At 41.9% G+C, this 17,313-nt stretch overlaps 1 protein-coding gene across 1 annotated transcript in view; it reads left to right on the forward strand.

The window, feature by feature from the left end:
• Positions 1–11,279: 11,279 nt before the first annotated feature.
• The window catches only part of SMG1 (SMG1 nonsense mediated mRNA decay associated PI3K related kinase), a 100,216-nt gene continuing 94,182 nt past the window's right edge, over positions 11,280–17,313 (forward strand). The window contains exon 1 of the mRNA XM_081556405.1: positions 11,280–11,742. Within this exon, the coding sequence (XP_081412531.1) occupies positions 11,657–11,742 (86 nt within the window). The 5' untranslated portion in view covers positions 11,280–11,656. The remainder of the gene's footprint in view (positions 11,743–17,313) is intronic.

Consider the following 17,313-nt stretch of genomic DNA (forward strand, 5'->3'; position numbering starts at 1 on the left):
ACTAAATGTGTCACTCTTCTTTGCCCTGAGTTAGCTTCCATCTGTATACTTCCTCTTCCAACCCGCACTTCACGTTAATATCCTTCCTCTTCTACCCAATCCTGGTGGGCCCTGACCTTAGGCAAAATGTTTGGAAGGCTGAAGGTTGATAAGAGACCAGGAAATTACAGGAGAAGCCATGGATTTAAAAATGAAGGAAAGCCGAAGTCTACATTGGTAGGCGCTTCTACTAAAGGTCCGAGAGAAAGGAAGATAAGCTATCTCTAGCCAGACATTACTTGTCAATTAGCATTTGAAGTAAAAAGTTTTGTTCCCTTACAATCCAGTTCTTCCAAAAGGCATATTAGATACAGGAGGGGCTTCCCAGGTGGTGCAGTGGTAAAGAATCCGCTTGCAATGCAGGAGTTGTAGGAAACTCAGGTTTGATCCCTGGGTTAGGAAGATCCCCTGGAGGAGGAAATGGCAACCCTCTCCATTATTCTTGCCTAGGAAATCTCATGAACAAAGTAGCCCGGCGGACTATATATAGTCCATGTGTTTGCAAAGAGTCAGACATGATTGAGCATGTACACAATGAAGAATGAGGTACAGGAAGGAAATATACACAGGATATATTTAAAATGTTAAAGGATAACTGTCCAGGGCTTCCCTGGTGGCTCAGTGGTAAAGAATCCACCTGCCAGTGCAGAAGATACAGGTTTCATCCTTGGGCTGGGAAAATCTCACATGTCACAGAGTAGCTAAGCCCGTGCACCGCAACTATTGAGCCCAGCGTGTTCTAGAGCCCAGAAATCGCAACTACTGAAGCCCACTCACTCTAGAGCCTGTGTGCTGCAACAGGAAAAGCCACTGCAATGCAAAGCCCGCGCACTGCAGCTAGAGAAAAGCCCGCACAGCGACAAAGCCCCAGCAGAGTCAAAAAAAAAACAAGATAACTGTCCAAAAAATTGATGGAAATGAATTGTTGCTGGGGATATTTTATTTACATATCTGCATTTTATTTACATTATGTGCCTGCATGTGTGTGTGCACGCTAACTCGCTTTCGTCATGTCCAACTCTTTGTGACCCTATGGACTGTTGCCCACCAGGCTCTTCTGTCCATGGAATTTCCCAGGCAAGACTACTGGAGAAGGTTGCCATCTTTTCCTCCAGGGGAATCTTCCCAACCCAGGGATTGAAATTCCTCTGTCTATGAGATTCTCCAACAAGAATACTGGGGTGGGTTGCCATGCCCTCCTCCAGGGGATCTTTCTGACCCAAGGATCGAACCTGCCTCTCCTGCAACTCCTGTGTTGCAGGTGGATTCTTTACCACTGAGCGACCGGGGAAGCCCACATATGTGCCTATTATTGTTTAAATTTTAATAAGCAAAGGAGCTGGCTCCTTCAGAATCATCACATAAATTCCTGGGCACCTCAGAGCCAAGCATGCAGGAACCTCACCCTCATGTTTTCTGTACTTTACAAGTCACAAACAGCTTTAGATGGGCATCATTTTATTGTTTGGAGAGTGAGCAAGTCGCTGGGCAGCGCGTCTTGTGCCCTGGTTCATAGAAGCTTGGCTTTGCCTCAAGCTGAGGCAGCTTGAGTGGAGATTTCAAATGTGTCAAGAGGTTTTCCAGCCAAATTCCTTCAGCACCAACTTGAAAACTGGCTACAAAAATAGACCTTACTGAGGGAGCCTGACCTCTGACAAAGCTTTCCTAGCTGGGAGCAGGAATAAGAGGGTTGCTGCTTTTCTTTTTAAAAAAACCTGCTTTAATGTTCTTATGATGTGGATTTGCTTTTAAGGCTGTGTTTCAAAAATCACTCTTGTACTCCTGTCTCCTATTTGAGTATGAGGTCCCTTGATTTTTGAAGACAAATCGGAGTCAATCCTGCACCAGGTCTGGGGATTATAGGAGACAAAACAGAGTGCTTTATCTTTTGTTTACTCAGGATATAAATTTTAGTATCTGTCTAGGAAATTTTGAAGATCTGTCTAGGAAAATCCTAGTGCCTCTCCAAATTCTCATACCACGGTATTTCAGAAATTAAAGGTTTGTGTCAACTTACAGCTTTGGAGTTTCTGGGTGTATAAAAAAAAACAAGAAATAGCAAACAGGACACAAAATTTGTGGTACATTTTAAGAGCTTTCTTTTTACAAATGACTGTTTTTAATATTAGGGGAAGAAACTACAATGCAATAGAATTTACATATTTGCCAGTGAATAACGTAAAGCAATTATTAAGGGGTACCTCCAGGTCTGTGGCTGGTAAGGGGACACAATTTTTAAAATCCAGGCTTCTTTCTCATCAGTGTGTTTCTGGGACTCTGTGTATAACCTCACTAGACAATAGCGTCAAGGGTCTAAATTTGAGGGCTTGACGAATGTGAAGTCGGGACCAAATGTCCCTTCTGTCCCTCTTACGACAGTCCCCCGTCTGTTACCAGCTGGGTGATTTTGGGCAGGCTGCTCAGTTACTCTTGGCATCAGAGATAATTACTGCAGAGCATGGTTTTGGAGAATTCCATGAAGTAAATTAGTAAATTAGACAATAATAAATGCTCAATAAATATTAGCTAGAGTTGGTCACTGTTATGAGAGCTAAGACTCTATGCTTTGGCCAAAGTGTATTTAATTAGTCTGTGTGGGTCACTGCCACAGTAGAGTATTCTTTCTTTGTTCATTCACTTAACACGTATTTATCAAATGCTTTAGTTTTTTAAATTGTGCTTTCAAATGCTACTTCTGTATTTTAATTAGAAACTAGCATTTAGCAAGGGGAAAATCACCTATGATTCCACTTATCCCAGGACATCAATATTAAATAAATTTAATACATTTTCTTCTAATTGTTTTTTCTATAAAACTGTCACCTCTGTTTTTAAACAGACTTGAGGTCATAGCACATGTTCACATTTGTATCTCATGCTCTTTTAAATTTATTTTTATTTTTAATTTGATCTTTATTTTACATTATAGTTGATTTACAATGTTGTGTTAGTTTCAGGTGTACAGCAAAGTGGTTCAGCTATACATATACATACATTCAATGTTTTTTTCAGATTATTTTCCCATATGGGTTATTATAGAATATTGAATAGAGTTCTTTGTGCTACACAGTAGGTCCTTGTTGATTACCTATTTTATATATGTGCTGTGCTTAGTTGCTCAGTCATGTCTGGCTCTTTGTGACACCATGGACTGTAGCCCACCAGGCTCCTCCGTTCATGGGGTTCTCCAGACAAGAATACTGGAGTGGGTTCCCATGCCCTCCTCCAGGGGATCTTTCCAACCCAGGGATTGAATCCAGGTCTCCTGCATTGCAAGTGGATTCTTTACTGTCTGAGACACTAGGGAAGCCCAGGAATACTGGAGTTTGTAGCCTATCCCTTTTCCAGTGGATCTTCCCAGCTCAGGAATTGAACCGGGGTCTCCTGCATTGCAGGTGGATTCTTTACTAGCTGAGCTACCAGGGACACCCATTATATATATAGTAGCGTGGATATGTTAATCCCAAAGTCCTAATTTATCCTTCCTCCTCACCTTTCACTTCTGGTGATCATAAGTTTGTCTTCAAAGTCTACAAGTCTGTTTCTGTTTTGTAAATAAGTTCATTTGTATAATTTTTAAAGATTCCACATATAAATGATATCATATAATATTTTCTTTCTCTGTCTGACTTACTTCACTTACCATGATAATCTCTACATCCATTCATGTTTCTGCAAATGGCATTATTTCATTTGTTTTTATGACTAAGTAGTATTGCATCATATATATGTACCATTTCTAGTTCTTCCTCTTCTTTTTGGTTCTGCCACTTTATTTATTTTACTTGTACATTTATCTATTATTTTTCAAATTCTTTTCCCATTTAGCTTGTTACATAGTATTGAGGAGAGTTCCCTGTGCTATATAGTAGGTCCTTGTTGGTCATCAATTTTAAATATAGCAGTGTGTATATGTCAACCCCAAATTGCTAATTTATTCTTTCTCCTTTGGCAACCATAAATTTGTTCTCCAAGTCTGTGAATCTGTTTCTGTTTTGTAGATAAGTTCATTTGTATCCCTCCTTTTTTTAGATTCCACATATAAGTGATAGCATATCACTTGTCTATCTCTGGTCTGACTTGCTGCACTCAGCATGAAAACCTCTAGGTCCACCCATGTTGCTGCAAATGGCATTAGTCAATTGTTTTTAATGGCTGAGTAACATTCTATGGTATATATGTACCACATTTTCTTTATCCACTCTTCTGTTGACTGACATTGGGTTGCTTTCATGTCTTATTGTAAACAGTGCCCCGTGAACATTGAGGTGCGTGTATCTTTTTAATTATGGTTTTCTCCAGATACATGCCCAGCACTAGGACTGCTAGATCACTAGTTTTAGTTTTTTAAGGAAACTCCATACTCTTCTCCATAATGGTTATACCAACTTACATTCCCACCAACAGTGTAGGTGGGTTCCCGCTTCTCCACACACACCCTTTCCAGCACATATTTATAGACTTTTTTTTTTGGCTGTGCCATGGGACATGTGGGACCACAGTTTCCCTACCACAGATTGATTTAGAGCCTGCTTCAGTAGAAGCATAGATTCTTAATCACTGGACCATCTGGGAACCCCATGTTTGTAGACTTTTTGATGATGGCCATTCTGACTGGTATGAGATGATACCTCATTGTAGTTTTGATTTGCATTTCTCAAATTCACGATCTTTTTAAAAAATGTAAACATAATATCTTCCCAATTCCATTAAAATGTTTCATAATTATAACTTTTAATAAACTGCACAAAATTATAAGTATGAATGGGCTATCTCCTAATGTTTCCTATTGTTGAACACTGAGATAACGCCTCAGTTTTTTTTCACTATTTATAAGTAAAACTGAGACCAATACTTTTTAAAATCAATTTTGGTCCATATCTTTACTTACATTACCAGTCACATCCACAACTGGGTATTATTTTTACTTTGGCTCCATCTCTTCATTCTTTCTGGAGCTATTTCTCCACTCTTCTCCAGGAGCATATTGAGTACCTAACGACCTGGGGAGTTCATCTTTCAGAGTCCTATCTTTTTGCCTTTTCATACTGTTCATGGGGTCCTCAAGGCAAGAATACTGAAGTGGTTTGCCATTCCCTTCTCCAGTGGACCACATTTTGTCAGAACTCTCCACCATGACCCGTCCGTCCTGAGTGGCCCTACACGGCATGGCTCATTGTTTCACTGAGTTAGACAAGGCTATGATCCATGTGATCAGTTTGGTCATTTTCTGATTGTGATTTTCATTCTGTTTGCCCTCTGACAGATAAGGGTAAGAATTATCATTCTTACTTAAGCTTAAAAAAAAAGGATAAAAAAAGAAATGATATATACTAAAGACTGGCTGGCTGCACATGTACTTTCATTCATGTACAAAAGTTACTGTATACAAATTAGCCACATATATACAAGTCATCACTTGACTTGGATGGCATCACTGACTCGATGGACATGGGTTTGGGTAAACTCCGGGAGTTGGTGATGGACAGGGAAGCCTGGCGTGCTGCGATTCATGGGGTCACAAAGAGTCAGCCACGACTGAGCGACTGAACTGAACTGATACAAGTCATTACCAGGCAGCATGATAGATGGTAATTTGGGGGATCTCTCCTCACTGATACTGGTCTACTTGGTTATTTTAACTTCCTGATAAAGTGTCAACATGGTCACCAGCCACCAAACAAAAACTATTTAACTATCCCTTAGTCAGTATGTTTGCTAATCTATGCAAGTCTCTGAGAATCTGACTGATACTAAATGAGAGACTGAGAGAAGAAAAGAGGAGGCAAAATGAGTCTTTTTCCCATATATCAAGGGGAAGTTATCACAGGACTGAAAGGGAGAATTGCAATTTATAATTGAATTTTAAGATTAAATATCCAAATGAAAATGTTGAGGGAAAAAATTAACCCGATATTACTACAGTAAAAGCACAGATACTATGTCATTTGGTTTCAGAAGGTAAAAATCACATGTCTTGATTTTTTTTAATCTGCATAATGAAATATATTTAATAAAGCTTCTATTTGAAAAGTTGGCAAGAATTTGTATTTCTCTACTAGCCTCAAAGGAAAAAAAAAAGCATCTATGCTACCCATAATTAAATAATTAACCACAATGGTGTGATCACTCATACCACTCACATAGACATCTTGGAATGTGAAGTCAAGTGGGCCTTAGGAAGCATCACTACTAACAAAGCTAGTGAAAGTGATGGAATTCCAGCTGAGCTATTTCAAATCCTAAAAGATGATGCTGTTAAAGTGCTGCACTCAATATGCCAGCAAATTTGGAAAACTCAGCAGTGGCCACAGGACCGGAAAAGGCCAGTTTTCATTCCAATCCCAAAGAAAGGCAGTGCCAAGAATGTTCAAACTACCACACAATTGTACTCATCTCATATACTAGCAAAGTAATGCTAAAAATTCTCCAAGCTAGGCTTCAACAGTATGCGAACTGAGAAGTTCCAGATGTTCAAGCTGGATTTAGAAAAGGCAGAGGAACCAGAGATCAAATTGCCAACATCTGTTGGATCATAGAAAAAGCAAGAGAATTCCAGAAAAACATCTACTTCTGCTTTATTGACTATGCCAAAGCCTTTGACTGTGTGGATCACAATAAACTGTGGAAAATTCTTAAAGAGATGGGAATATCAGTCTACCTTACCTGCCTCATCAGAAATCTGTATGCAGGTCAAGAAGCAACAGTTAGAACTGGACATGGAACGATGGACTGGTTCCAAACTGGGAAAGGAGTACGTCAAGGCTGTATATTGTCACCCTGTTTATTTAGCTTCTATGCAGAGTACATCATGCAAAATGCAGGGCTGGATGAAGCACAAGATGGAATCAAGATTGCCGAGAGAAATATCAATAACTTCAGATATGGAAATGACACCACCCTTATGGCAGAAAGCTAAGAGGAACTAAAGAGCCTCTTGATGAAAGTAAAGAGGACCGTGAAAAAGTTGGCTTAAAACTCAACATTCAAAAAACTAAGATCATAGCATCAGTCCCAAAGCATCATGGCAAATAAATGGGGAAACAACAGAAACAGTGAGAGACTTTATTTTTGGGGGCTCCCAAATCACTGCAGATGGTGACTGCATCCATGAAATTAAAAGATGCTTGCTCCTTGGAAGAAATAGCAAATCTAGACAGCATATTAAAAAGCAGAGACGTTACTTTGCCGACAAAGGTCTGTCTAGTCAAAGCTATGGTTTTTCCAGTAGTCATGCATGGACATGAGAATTGGACCATAAAGAAAGCTGAGTGCTGAAGAATTGATGCTTTTGAACTGTGGTGTTGGAGAAGACTCTCGAGAGTCCCTTGGACTGCAAGGAGATCAAACCAGTCCATCCTAAAGGAGATCAGTCCTGGGTGTTCATTGGAAGGACTGATATTGAAGCTGAAACTCCAATACTTTGGCCACCTCGTGTGAGGAGTTGACTCACTGGAAAAGATCCCGATGCTGGGAAAGGTCAACCTTTAAGCAGGAGGAGAAGTGGACGACAGAGGATGAGATGGTTGGATGGCATCACTAACTTGATGGACATGAGTTTGAGGAAGCTCCAGAAGTTGGTGCTGGGCAGGGAAGCCTGGCGAGCTGCAGTCCATGGGTTGCATGACTGAAGACATGCAGAGTCAGACATGACTGTGAGACTGAACTGAACTTGGTCCATATCTTAGTTGATTTCCATTTCATTCCTTCCACTAACAACTATTTTTTGTCTTTACTCTAAGTCAGGTGCTGTGCTGTCTGCTGGGGATGCAGGAGGTACAGGTGAGACAGGTACGGGCTTGAATCTCACAGAGTTTGTACCCGAAGGGTGAGACAGATAGTAAATATGCAAAAAAAACCCAATACTTGCAGATGCTGATGGGTGTTACCAAGGAAAGAAATCGGGTGTGTGAGAGAGCGCACCTGGATAGGGTACTGGCCAGCTTCTTTGAGGAGGGTGGTCAGGGAAAACCTCTCAGAAGAATTGAGATGGCCCAAGGAAAACAGTCAGGACTAGGGTGAAACAAATGAGGTGCCTAGCTGCCCTGATTTAAGGAGGTACTCACTTGCAGGCCCGTGCCAAGTGCAGGGTTGCATTTGGACAGTCTCAAGAGTGAGTACTTCCTTAAATTCAGCCCCAGAGGCACTCCACTCTTTACTCTACTGGGAACTCTAATGGGAACAAAGTTAAGAAAGGCAATCCAGGCAGAGGCAACATCAAGTACAAAAAAAAAAACCTCTGAAACTAGAGAGGCTCAGTGTGTTTCAGGAACAGAAATTGTCTCTGTGTTTGGAGTGGAATTTAAAAGTGCTAATGGAACCAGAGAAGCTGAACCACCAAAAGAATTGAGAAACAATTTTGGAAAGCTTCAAACATTGATCATATTTGATGTATATGCATTTTTAAGTATCCAAGTAGTCACCATGGGAAAACTGAGCTTGTAAGTCTTTCTTTCCCAGTGGTTTAGAATTTTTATAACCCACATATATTGGGAGGTAAGGGTGGACGGTGGAGTCCCAAATAGCATTTTCAGTTCTTAGGTGCTCAAAAATGGTGTTTTTCAATCTTGTGTGCATATTAGAATCCTCTGGGGAAGTCTTAAAAATATTAATGCCTGAGTCTACATTTAGAGATTCTGATTTTTTTAAACTGGGGTGCAGCCTAGGTGAGAGGATTTTACTATGAAGAAGAAATTTAGAACCATTATCAGGATCCTGTTCACGGGTATGAGCAGCCCTGGGATGTTTGCTATGCAGGAGAAGCCTGTTTTTACAGGCTCTTAGTAATGATGAGTCTAGATTTTATCTAGAGAATGGGAAGCCATTGATTGTGTTTTAACCAGGATGGTTACCTGATCTGATCTTTATTTGAAGAAAATAACTTTGCAGTGTCACATATTTTCTTAGGATAGAGTCCTAGGAGAGGAATCTCCTAGGAGGAAAGGGAATTCATTTTAAGTCTTTGGATACACACTCTTAAATTGCTTTCCAGGAAGTTGCTGCTAAATGACACTCACTCACCTTCTGGTTTCTTACACCTCCTCTGTATCAACACTGGTTTTGAGAGTTAATCATTTCTATGTAAATAGTAGGGGAAAAATGATAAATAAAAAGCTATTGTTTGAGCAACTGGGCACAACCCCTGCCAGCTACTTTTTTTTCCTTTCTCATTCTTCACTGGTCATATATTATCCAAATAGCCATGTGCTTCAGAGAAGTGGAGGATCTGATTTTTAGCTAACATTTTTTGATTGCTTACCAAGCGGCAGGCACTGTGAAAAGCACTTTACATGCGAGATCACTATTAACCCTCTCAACATCCTGAAGAGGTCAGTGCTACTATTATTATCTATATTTTACAGATGAGAACCTGGGGCACTCAGCCCCCCCACCCCCCCACCCCTGAGCTTTTACACAGAGTTGGAATTTGATCCCAGAGCCCTTCCTTGAATTACTCTGCTGGTGTTCTGTAATTTGAAAAGGTTAGATGAACTCTAGAAATTTTTCTCAGGGTTCTAAGGTATACTGATTGGTCTTTTGGAAATCATTTTGGAATTTGAACAACTGACATAATTTGGTCACTGCACCACTGTTGCAATCAACTGTTGAAGGAAATCAACATGATTAATTGGCTACATCAGCCATTTGCTCAGGGGTCTGAGAGTCCCAGAGAGGAGGAGAGCGGGAACTCACCTGGAACACAAACAGAAAACAATCTGAGGAAAACAGGTACAAGGAGTCCTCAAAATTTAGAATTAAGAAAAGGCATTGGGCGAGGGGGCTTTTTTAGTCAGATTGTGAGACAGGCTTGCAGGATGGTGAAGAGAGGGAAGATTGAGCAAACATAGCAATTTTAGCTATTTCTAAAATATTGAATAGATTATCTGTCTGGCCCCTACTTCCAGAATTCCTTGAGGACAGGGGTTGAGTAGGGCCCCTTTTACAACAGTAGGATCCTTCCTCAAGCAAGTATGGGGGAACCCAGGGCAAGTTTCCAGATGTATTCCTCTTCACACAGATATTTTATTAAAAAAAAAAAATTTTTTTTTTTACGCATGTGGGTGACCATACTTAGGTCTGATCTAGTGGGAATTTCTGGGTTGAGTCAAACAGCCCCAGTTCAGAGGAGTTTCTTTTTTCCTGGATGGGTGGAGTGGGGGCGGGGGCAGGGGTGAGAAAGTTCGTTTGAAAATCTAACTTTCCATCCTCTGCAACTGGCAGGATCATACCTTTATGAGGGGTTGGTGGGCATAAGGAAGGAGCAGAAGATTGAAAGAGGATGAGTAACATCTCATAATCTCAAGTATGTTTGGTAACCATTTTTAATCACACAAGCAATATATAGACTTTCCTCTTGCAACATGAAACAGGTTAAGACCCTCTGTGCAGACAGGGGTAAGATCCATTTGAATAACCTCCCCAAATGTAACTCCTGTTATCTGTCTGATATGCACCTTGCTGAAATTTTATTGTACATGGCATTCGCATTATGTATCAAATGATTTACTGAAGACTTTCGGAGGACTGTCGCGATGGGGTTAGGTTGCTTAGGTTGTCCCCACCCCCACCCCCCACTCTCCAGTCTCTTTTTGGCGGGGAAAGTGGGCAAGTGTTACCGTGAGAAGATAGAGCATACTTCACGTTTCAGGGGATCGGGGTTGGTGCTCGTCAGTACTAAGCTTTTTCTACTTTTTTTTTGCAATGAGAAGAAACGGTCAAGGTGTCAGGACTCTATGGGCACATTTCAGGTAGAGGCAGGGTAGATGGAGATCAAGCAGCTTTTTAAAAATTTCCACTTTTTACCGTAGAAGGTGAGGAACGTGGACACACGTGAACCCTCACGGCACGTGTGCGTGTGTGTGTGTGTGTGTGCACGCGCGCCCCATCGCCCCCCCCAACCCCCTCAAGGGCACCGCAGGTTCTTGACTGGTTGCCGGTTTACACCTGACTGCCTGGCCCTCAGGGGGGTCAGGTGCTTTCCCGGGCGTTAGTGGGAGAGTGTGCGTGTGAGGGTGGTGGCGGAGATCCCCTCTCCCGTGATCCCCCGCGGTGGGGCTGGACTTCGGCGCGGTCCGCGGAGAGCGGCGACTAGCGCAGGGAGTCGGAGGACACTCTGCTCGCCGCGCCGGCCCCGCCCCAGGCCCCGCCCTTCGGATCTGGCCCCGCCCCTCTACCACGGCCCGGCGGGCGCCGGCACCGCCTCTCTCTCCCAGCATGCCGTGCGGCAGCGGCGGCGCGGCGGGCGGAGCCGGGAGGCGGGGAAGCTGTGGCTGTGTGAGCGTGGGGCGCCGTCGCCACCGCCTCCTCCTCGCTGTCCTCCTCCTCCTGGGCCCGGGCGTCGCGGCCCGCGGACGGCCCTGGAAGACAAGTCGCCTCCCCTTCCTCCGCCTCCCTCGCGCCGCGGCACTCCCGCCTCCTCGTCCTGCGCTGCGGGCTCAGGCGGAACCCGGAACGGCCGTCCGCCTCCCCCGCCCTCCGCCGCCTCCTCCTGCTGCTGCTGCTGCTCGCCTTCCTCCTCAGCCCCGGGCCGGAGCGGAGTGTCGGCGGCGGCCGGTTCGGGCGGCGACTCGCGCTTCTTCGGGCGGCGGCGCTTGGCCATGTCGTGTCGGGGAAGGTAATGAGCCGCAGAGCCCCGGGGTCTCGGCTGAGCAGCGGCGGCGGCGGCACCAAGTACCCGCGGAGCTGGAATGACTGGCAACCCAGGTAGGTGAGCCGGCGCCCGGCCCGCCGCCGCGACCCCGGGCCCCGCCTCGGGCGGGCCGAGGCCTAGGACCGCCGGGGTGGGAGGCGCGGCCTAGGCTCTCCACACCCCCCTGCCCCCCCCACCGAAAACCGGGCGCGGCTTCCTGGGTCCCCTCCCGCCCCGGCCAGGGGAGGAAGGCCGCTGAGAGGCGAGGCCTAAATGCCTCCCCTTTCCCTGCGCTTCAGTTCGGGGGCTGGAGTCGAGAACCCGGGGCCCTGGGAGACGGCACTGGCCTAGGAATTGGGTTCAGGAGGGTGAAGGAAGGGGGACCTAGTTGAGGGGGGTTGACTTACCACCTTCCCCTCAAGTTGGGCGTTGAGTTTGAGGGATCCTGAGAGTATTGGACCCTCTCTGTTTATCCATTAACTTCCCTGATCCCTCACCTGCTCAGCCCCCACGTGAAAGATTTTTCCTTAACATTGATCTCTATTGTGACCCCCCCACCACGTGTTAATCTTAAAAAAAAAACCCAACACACTCGAGTCTTTACTCTGACAACAGGGTAGTTGTGGAGCGTGAGACGAGATTGTGACTGTGTTAATGGGGACCGACCGACCCTGGTACTGAAGAGTGAAGTGCAGGGGCAGTTACTTGGGCGGAGAGCAGTTCATACCTGGACACTTGAGCGGACACTCGTTTAGAGGAGTAAAGAATTTGTTTTGATTTCAGAAAGGTTTGGGGCCTAGTTGGAAGTGAATATTTGGAAAATCGATGTTTTTTGTTTTTTCCCTGTTTTTTTTTTTTTTTTTTTTGGCCTCCCCACGCTGGTTGCAGGATCCCAGCTGCCCTACTAGGCATCGAACCTGGGCCCGGGTAGTGAAAGCCGGGGATCCTCACCACTAGGCCACCAGGGAACTCCTTGAGGAACATTGACTTAAAAAAAACGTCTTTCTGATTAATCATGGGGCAGTTGTACCTTATTTAGGACTGATTTATTCTTACCTCTCTTACTGAATAGTGCTTGTAATAGACTTGGAACTTTGCCCAGTGCCTAGAAGAACTCCCTAAACGTATGTAATGTTTTAGGGTTAGTTGATTCATTGTGCTCTCATTCTTTGAAGCACACGTGTATTATGATTACCCAGGAACTAGGCAGGTAAATGTTAGACACACATGTTGTTGGGATGACTTTTGCTTCTTAATGGTACGTGTAATTCCAGCAGTGTTTGGAAATTAGTAAGATGTTAGAATGTAACACTTAAGACTTGATAGAAAAATAAAAGTAATCTTTTGGCTAATGAGTGGTACACATTTTATTCTGTTTAATATGCCTTTCCAAATCCTGTGTCTCTTGAGAACAGGTGACTTTAAAAGTTAATTGAGCCTAGAATTGAGATCTTAAGTAGTTAAAAAAGTTTGGAAAGCATAGTTTTACTCTTCCTTTGCCACTTAGGGTTTGTGCATGCTTCACATAAAATCAGTTAACTAGTTTGGTATTTTTTTTAAAAAAAAATCTGTAATTGACATTCTTAGTTGTTTGTTGTATGCTTGTTGTTGTGTAAATTTAATTTTTTTTCACCTATTGACTACATGATAAATGAGCATGATTTGACATTTGAGAGGTCTTTGACAGATTTTCCATTATTTTTCAGTACTGTGGTCAGCATATGTAAAAGAATGTACATAGTATCCCTTTAGAGGACTAAATAAAGTGCCCTTCACAAATAGTCCTAGAGTTTCTGGAAAAGAATAAATTGTAGCTTGTGGCTCTGAATAAATGCAGTAGCATAGTTGCAGCTGTGGATTGAGATCACCTGGCTTCATTTGACTGGTATGAAGCAGGGTGGCTTATATAGTTATGGAATATATACATGGGTTATTAATTTTATTCATATTTTCTTCTTTTAAATACCTTATTTCTTGGCTGTATGTCGGGTAGGCTGTGTATTCTTTGAAGCTGTGCTCTGTTACAAAGTCTCAGAACTTACTACCTAGGTAACAGTTGATTCTTGTTTAGTCCCCACTCATTTGCGACCCCAGGGACTGTATCCATGCCAGGCTTTTCTGTCCATTGGATTTTCCAGGCAAGAATACTGGGGTGGGTTGCCATTTCTTTCTCCAAGGGATCTTCCTGACCCAGGGAACGAACCCATGTCTCCTGTATTGGTGGGCGGATTTTTTTTTTTTTTTTTTTTTTTACCACTGTGACACCTTGACAGCCCATGAGTTGATTAGGATGTTGGAAATACTTGACTTTTTTAGAGGAGAGAACAGAAAAGTACTGACAATATACCATAGCAAAACTTGATTTCTTTGCACGGTTGCCTAGTTGTTTTGTTAAATAGCCAATTTAAAAAAAAAACCTCAGGTATTTGCCAAGTCATAAATTTTCATGAGTTAAATTTGAGGTTGTTGTTATTCTGTTCCCTCTTCACTTTAGAAAGGTGACAGACTCCAGTTAACTGAGAGAATGGAGCTCAGTTTTCCCCCTTGCTTAAATGGGGGTTTGTTTCTCTCATCACCTTCAAATGCAAGCAGATTCCTTATGGTTCATCAGAATCATTTTGGTTAAAAAAAATTGTTTGCCTTTCTGTGCCAGCCCTCCTCTGATTTTGGGGTTCTCTTTCCCTTAGTTTTTTTTAAAAAGCAGGATTTTAAAAAGGCGACTTTTGGTTGGTTTCTTTCAGTGTTTGTCAGTCTGGAAACTGACTGTTGAGTCAGTGATGGCCACATATGATACTTCATACATGTTGACAGGAAGTGTTCCAGGTGGCTGAGTAGACTTGTGTCATGTGGCAACAGAGCAAGCCCACCTTTGCTAAAAGCATACATCTTAGCAGAAAGCATTTTTATAGCTGTGGCTTATAGGGTTCATTCACTGTACTCTTCTTTAACATTTAAGAATGATTAGGCAGATGAGTGGTCTTATTATTGCCACTGACCAGTCTCTCCTTTTCTTGACTTTATTTTGGAAAGTATTCTTCTAAGTATACTAGTCAAGATAGAGATCAGAATGATTTGTTTAAAAATTAAGTGTATATAGAACTTTTCTCGTGGTTCAGTGGTTAAGACTCTGGGCTTCCACTGCAGGGAACGTGGGTTCCATCTCTGGTTAGGGAACTAAGATCCTGCATACCTCATGGTACAGCCAGGAAAAAAAAATTCAGTGTATAATTACATTGTTCATTTTAATACTCCAAATGACAAGATTAATTTGACATTGGAGTCAAATATAGATTAGTTCAACAAGGGGAAGCGCTCAGGTCAACCCAAAACACGTAATTTTACTTCCACACTTGGGAGTCTTAAGACTTTATTTAACAGATATATATTGGTGTCTTACTGTGCTCAAACTTAAGATCTTTCTACAATTCTAAAAAGATGAAACTGTGTATTAAAAACAGCTTCCACTTTTGGTAAAATGTAGACAGATTGAAGTTCTCACAGTACAAATACCTTCATTCTCTGTTGTCGCAGACCAGAAGATAGGAAAGAGGCCTGTCAATATGGAAAAGCCAGAAACTAGTATGTCTGACATTGTGAGAAGCTGGATTTTTGAAACTAGAGTTGTCTGTTTCAGCCTTTTATGAACCTGTACTGTTGGATATCCATAGATGCATAACATAATATAGTGAAGTACATTTTACAACTATAAATAGAGCTTTAGTTGGACAGAATTTAAAGATTGCCAGTTCTGTACCACATTTTTTCAAGGACATTAAGGAGCTTCAGAGAATTATATATGGGTGTTTAATTTAGGGGAAAAGTTTATTTTTTCATTATAGTATAAACTATATTCCTTATGAAATAATTGTATCTTTAAACTGAACCCTCCCCCCTCTTCTTTTTTTGGTTTTTTTTAAGATGGGAGTATAACTGAAGGGTTTTTAAATATTAAGAGAGAGAGACTGTGAGATATTCTAATTCAGTGAAAATATTCTGCTTCAGAAAATAGAGATGCTGTAGGAATTTTTATAACAAATAGAGCCACTGTCATTAAGGAGGTTGTTGACTGGCATGGGAGATGATAAAGGGCTTTGTAAAAGGTAGAGCATTATATGGATATTAATTATGATATAATTCTTGGTATAATTCTTTTTATATGTGATTAACAGTTTAAAACCTGGAGAGTCAGAGGAGGGAAAGCTATACAGTTGAGTGGGGAATGGCGGGGCCATGAAATTCATCTGTTTTATTTTGACAGTAAATTTGGAGGGGATCTCAAAAACATAAGAATATAGGTAATGGCAAAATGCAGGCTGTCCTTGGTAAAAAAAAAAAAAAAAAAATTCCCAGATTGGTTAGAAGGATGGGGTATTTGTGAAATATGATACAAATGAGAAATGAAGCTTAAGAGCTGGAATGGGGCTATATTGTGGCTCTTGAATCATATTGGAAATGTGTTTGGGAAGACTTTAGGGAGCCGTTGAAGTTTTACCAGCATGGAAGTGGCATAATTAAGGATTGTTGGTGTGTGTGTGTAAGTGTAACCACAGTAGGAGGCAGTTGAACACTAGACAAGAGACTGTTAAGGACCTGAATACTCTCTTTATAATTCATGGTTTAAATTCAGACAAAAGTATTCAGCTCAATACATGGAATTTCCAAAAACAAAAGCCCCTCATTTGTTATTTGGTGTTGATTCAGCGTGATCACTAAAGTGGTACTTACCTGCTGACAATTCAGTTCAGGTTAGGGCACTTATGTTATATGAAATAATTGTATACATAAAATGGAGTGTGGTTGATGTTTTCTGTGAACGTTGAGTTCTCACAACTTTTAAATTTAGGCTTTCCTGCCTTCATTGCTTGGTACTTGATTATTTGCATTTCTTTGCCAATCCTAATAATGAAACCTAAAATAAATCCCTGAGACAGTTTTCAGTGGACCTCCCTTTATGGATTCACACAAGCTGTCATTTGTTTGGTATCTCTTCATATTGTTTTTTGGTTACCTGTCTTTGGTTGTCTTAAGTTTTCTTAAAATCCATTTTATGTTGGGGACTACAAAGTAAAACGTATTCCCTCTTGTATAGAGGTCTAACAGTGAAGATTGCAGACATTTTGTGATTTAACTCCAGTATGAAATTCTCCAGCTTATTAATTTTTTAAATGTAGAGTATAACCTCTTAAATTTTTATGGAGATATTTATGTTTTTCTTGGTTTTTCAAAAATTGAGGTGTGATTGACGTACAACATATTAGTTTCAGGTGTGTGTACATTTAAAAAATGTATTTATTTATTTGGCTGCATTGGGTCTTAGTTGTGGCATGCAGGATCTTCCTTGCATCATACGTAATCTTTCATTGTGGCACATGGCTTGTCTACTTGTAGCTCGTGGGCTCCGTAGTTGCAGGGTATGGGGTCTCTAGTTGTGGCGTGTTGGCTTGGTTGCTCTGCGGCACCTGGGGTCTTAGTCACCTGTATTGTAAGGCAGTCTTTTAACCACTGGACCATGTATGTTTTTATTATGGGAAGTCCCATGTATGTTTTTATTATGTTAGTTCTACTCCATCTTGTATTAGTTGATTGTACTTGTCCTCTCTTAGTTGAATTCTTTTTTGAGCTCTTTTTTTGAACTTGTTACTTTT

Source organism: Giraffa tippelskirchi, chromosome 13 (genome assembly GCF_054371585.1).
Source record: "Giraffa tippelskirchi isolate mGirTip1 chromosome 13, T2T-mGirTip1v1.2.pri, whole genome shotgun sequence".
Taxonomy (NCBI): Eukaryota; Metazoa; Chordata; class Mammalia; order Artiodactyla; family Giraffidae; genus Giraffa; species Giraffa tippelskirchi.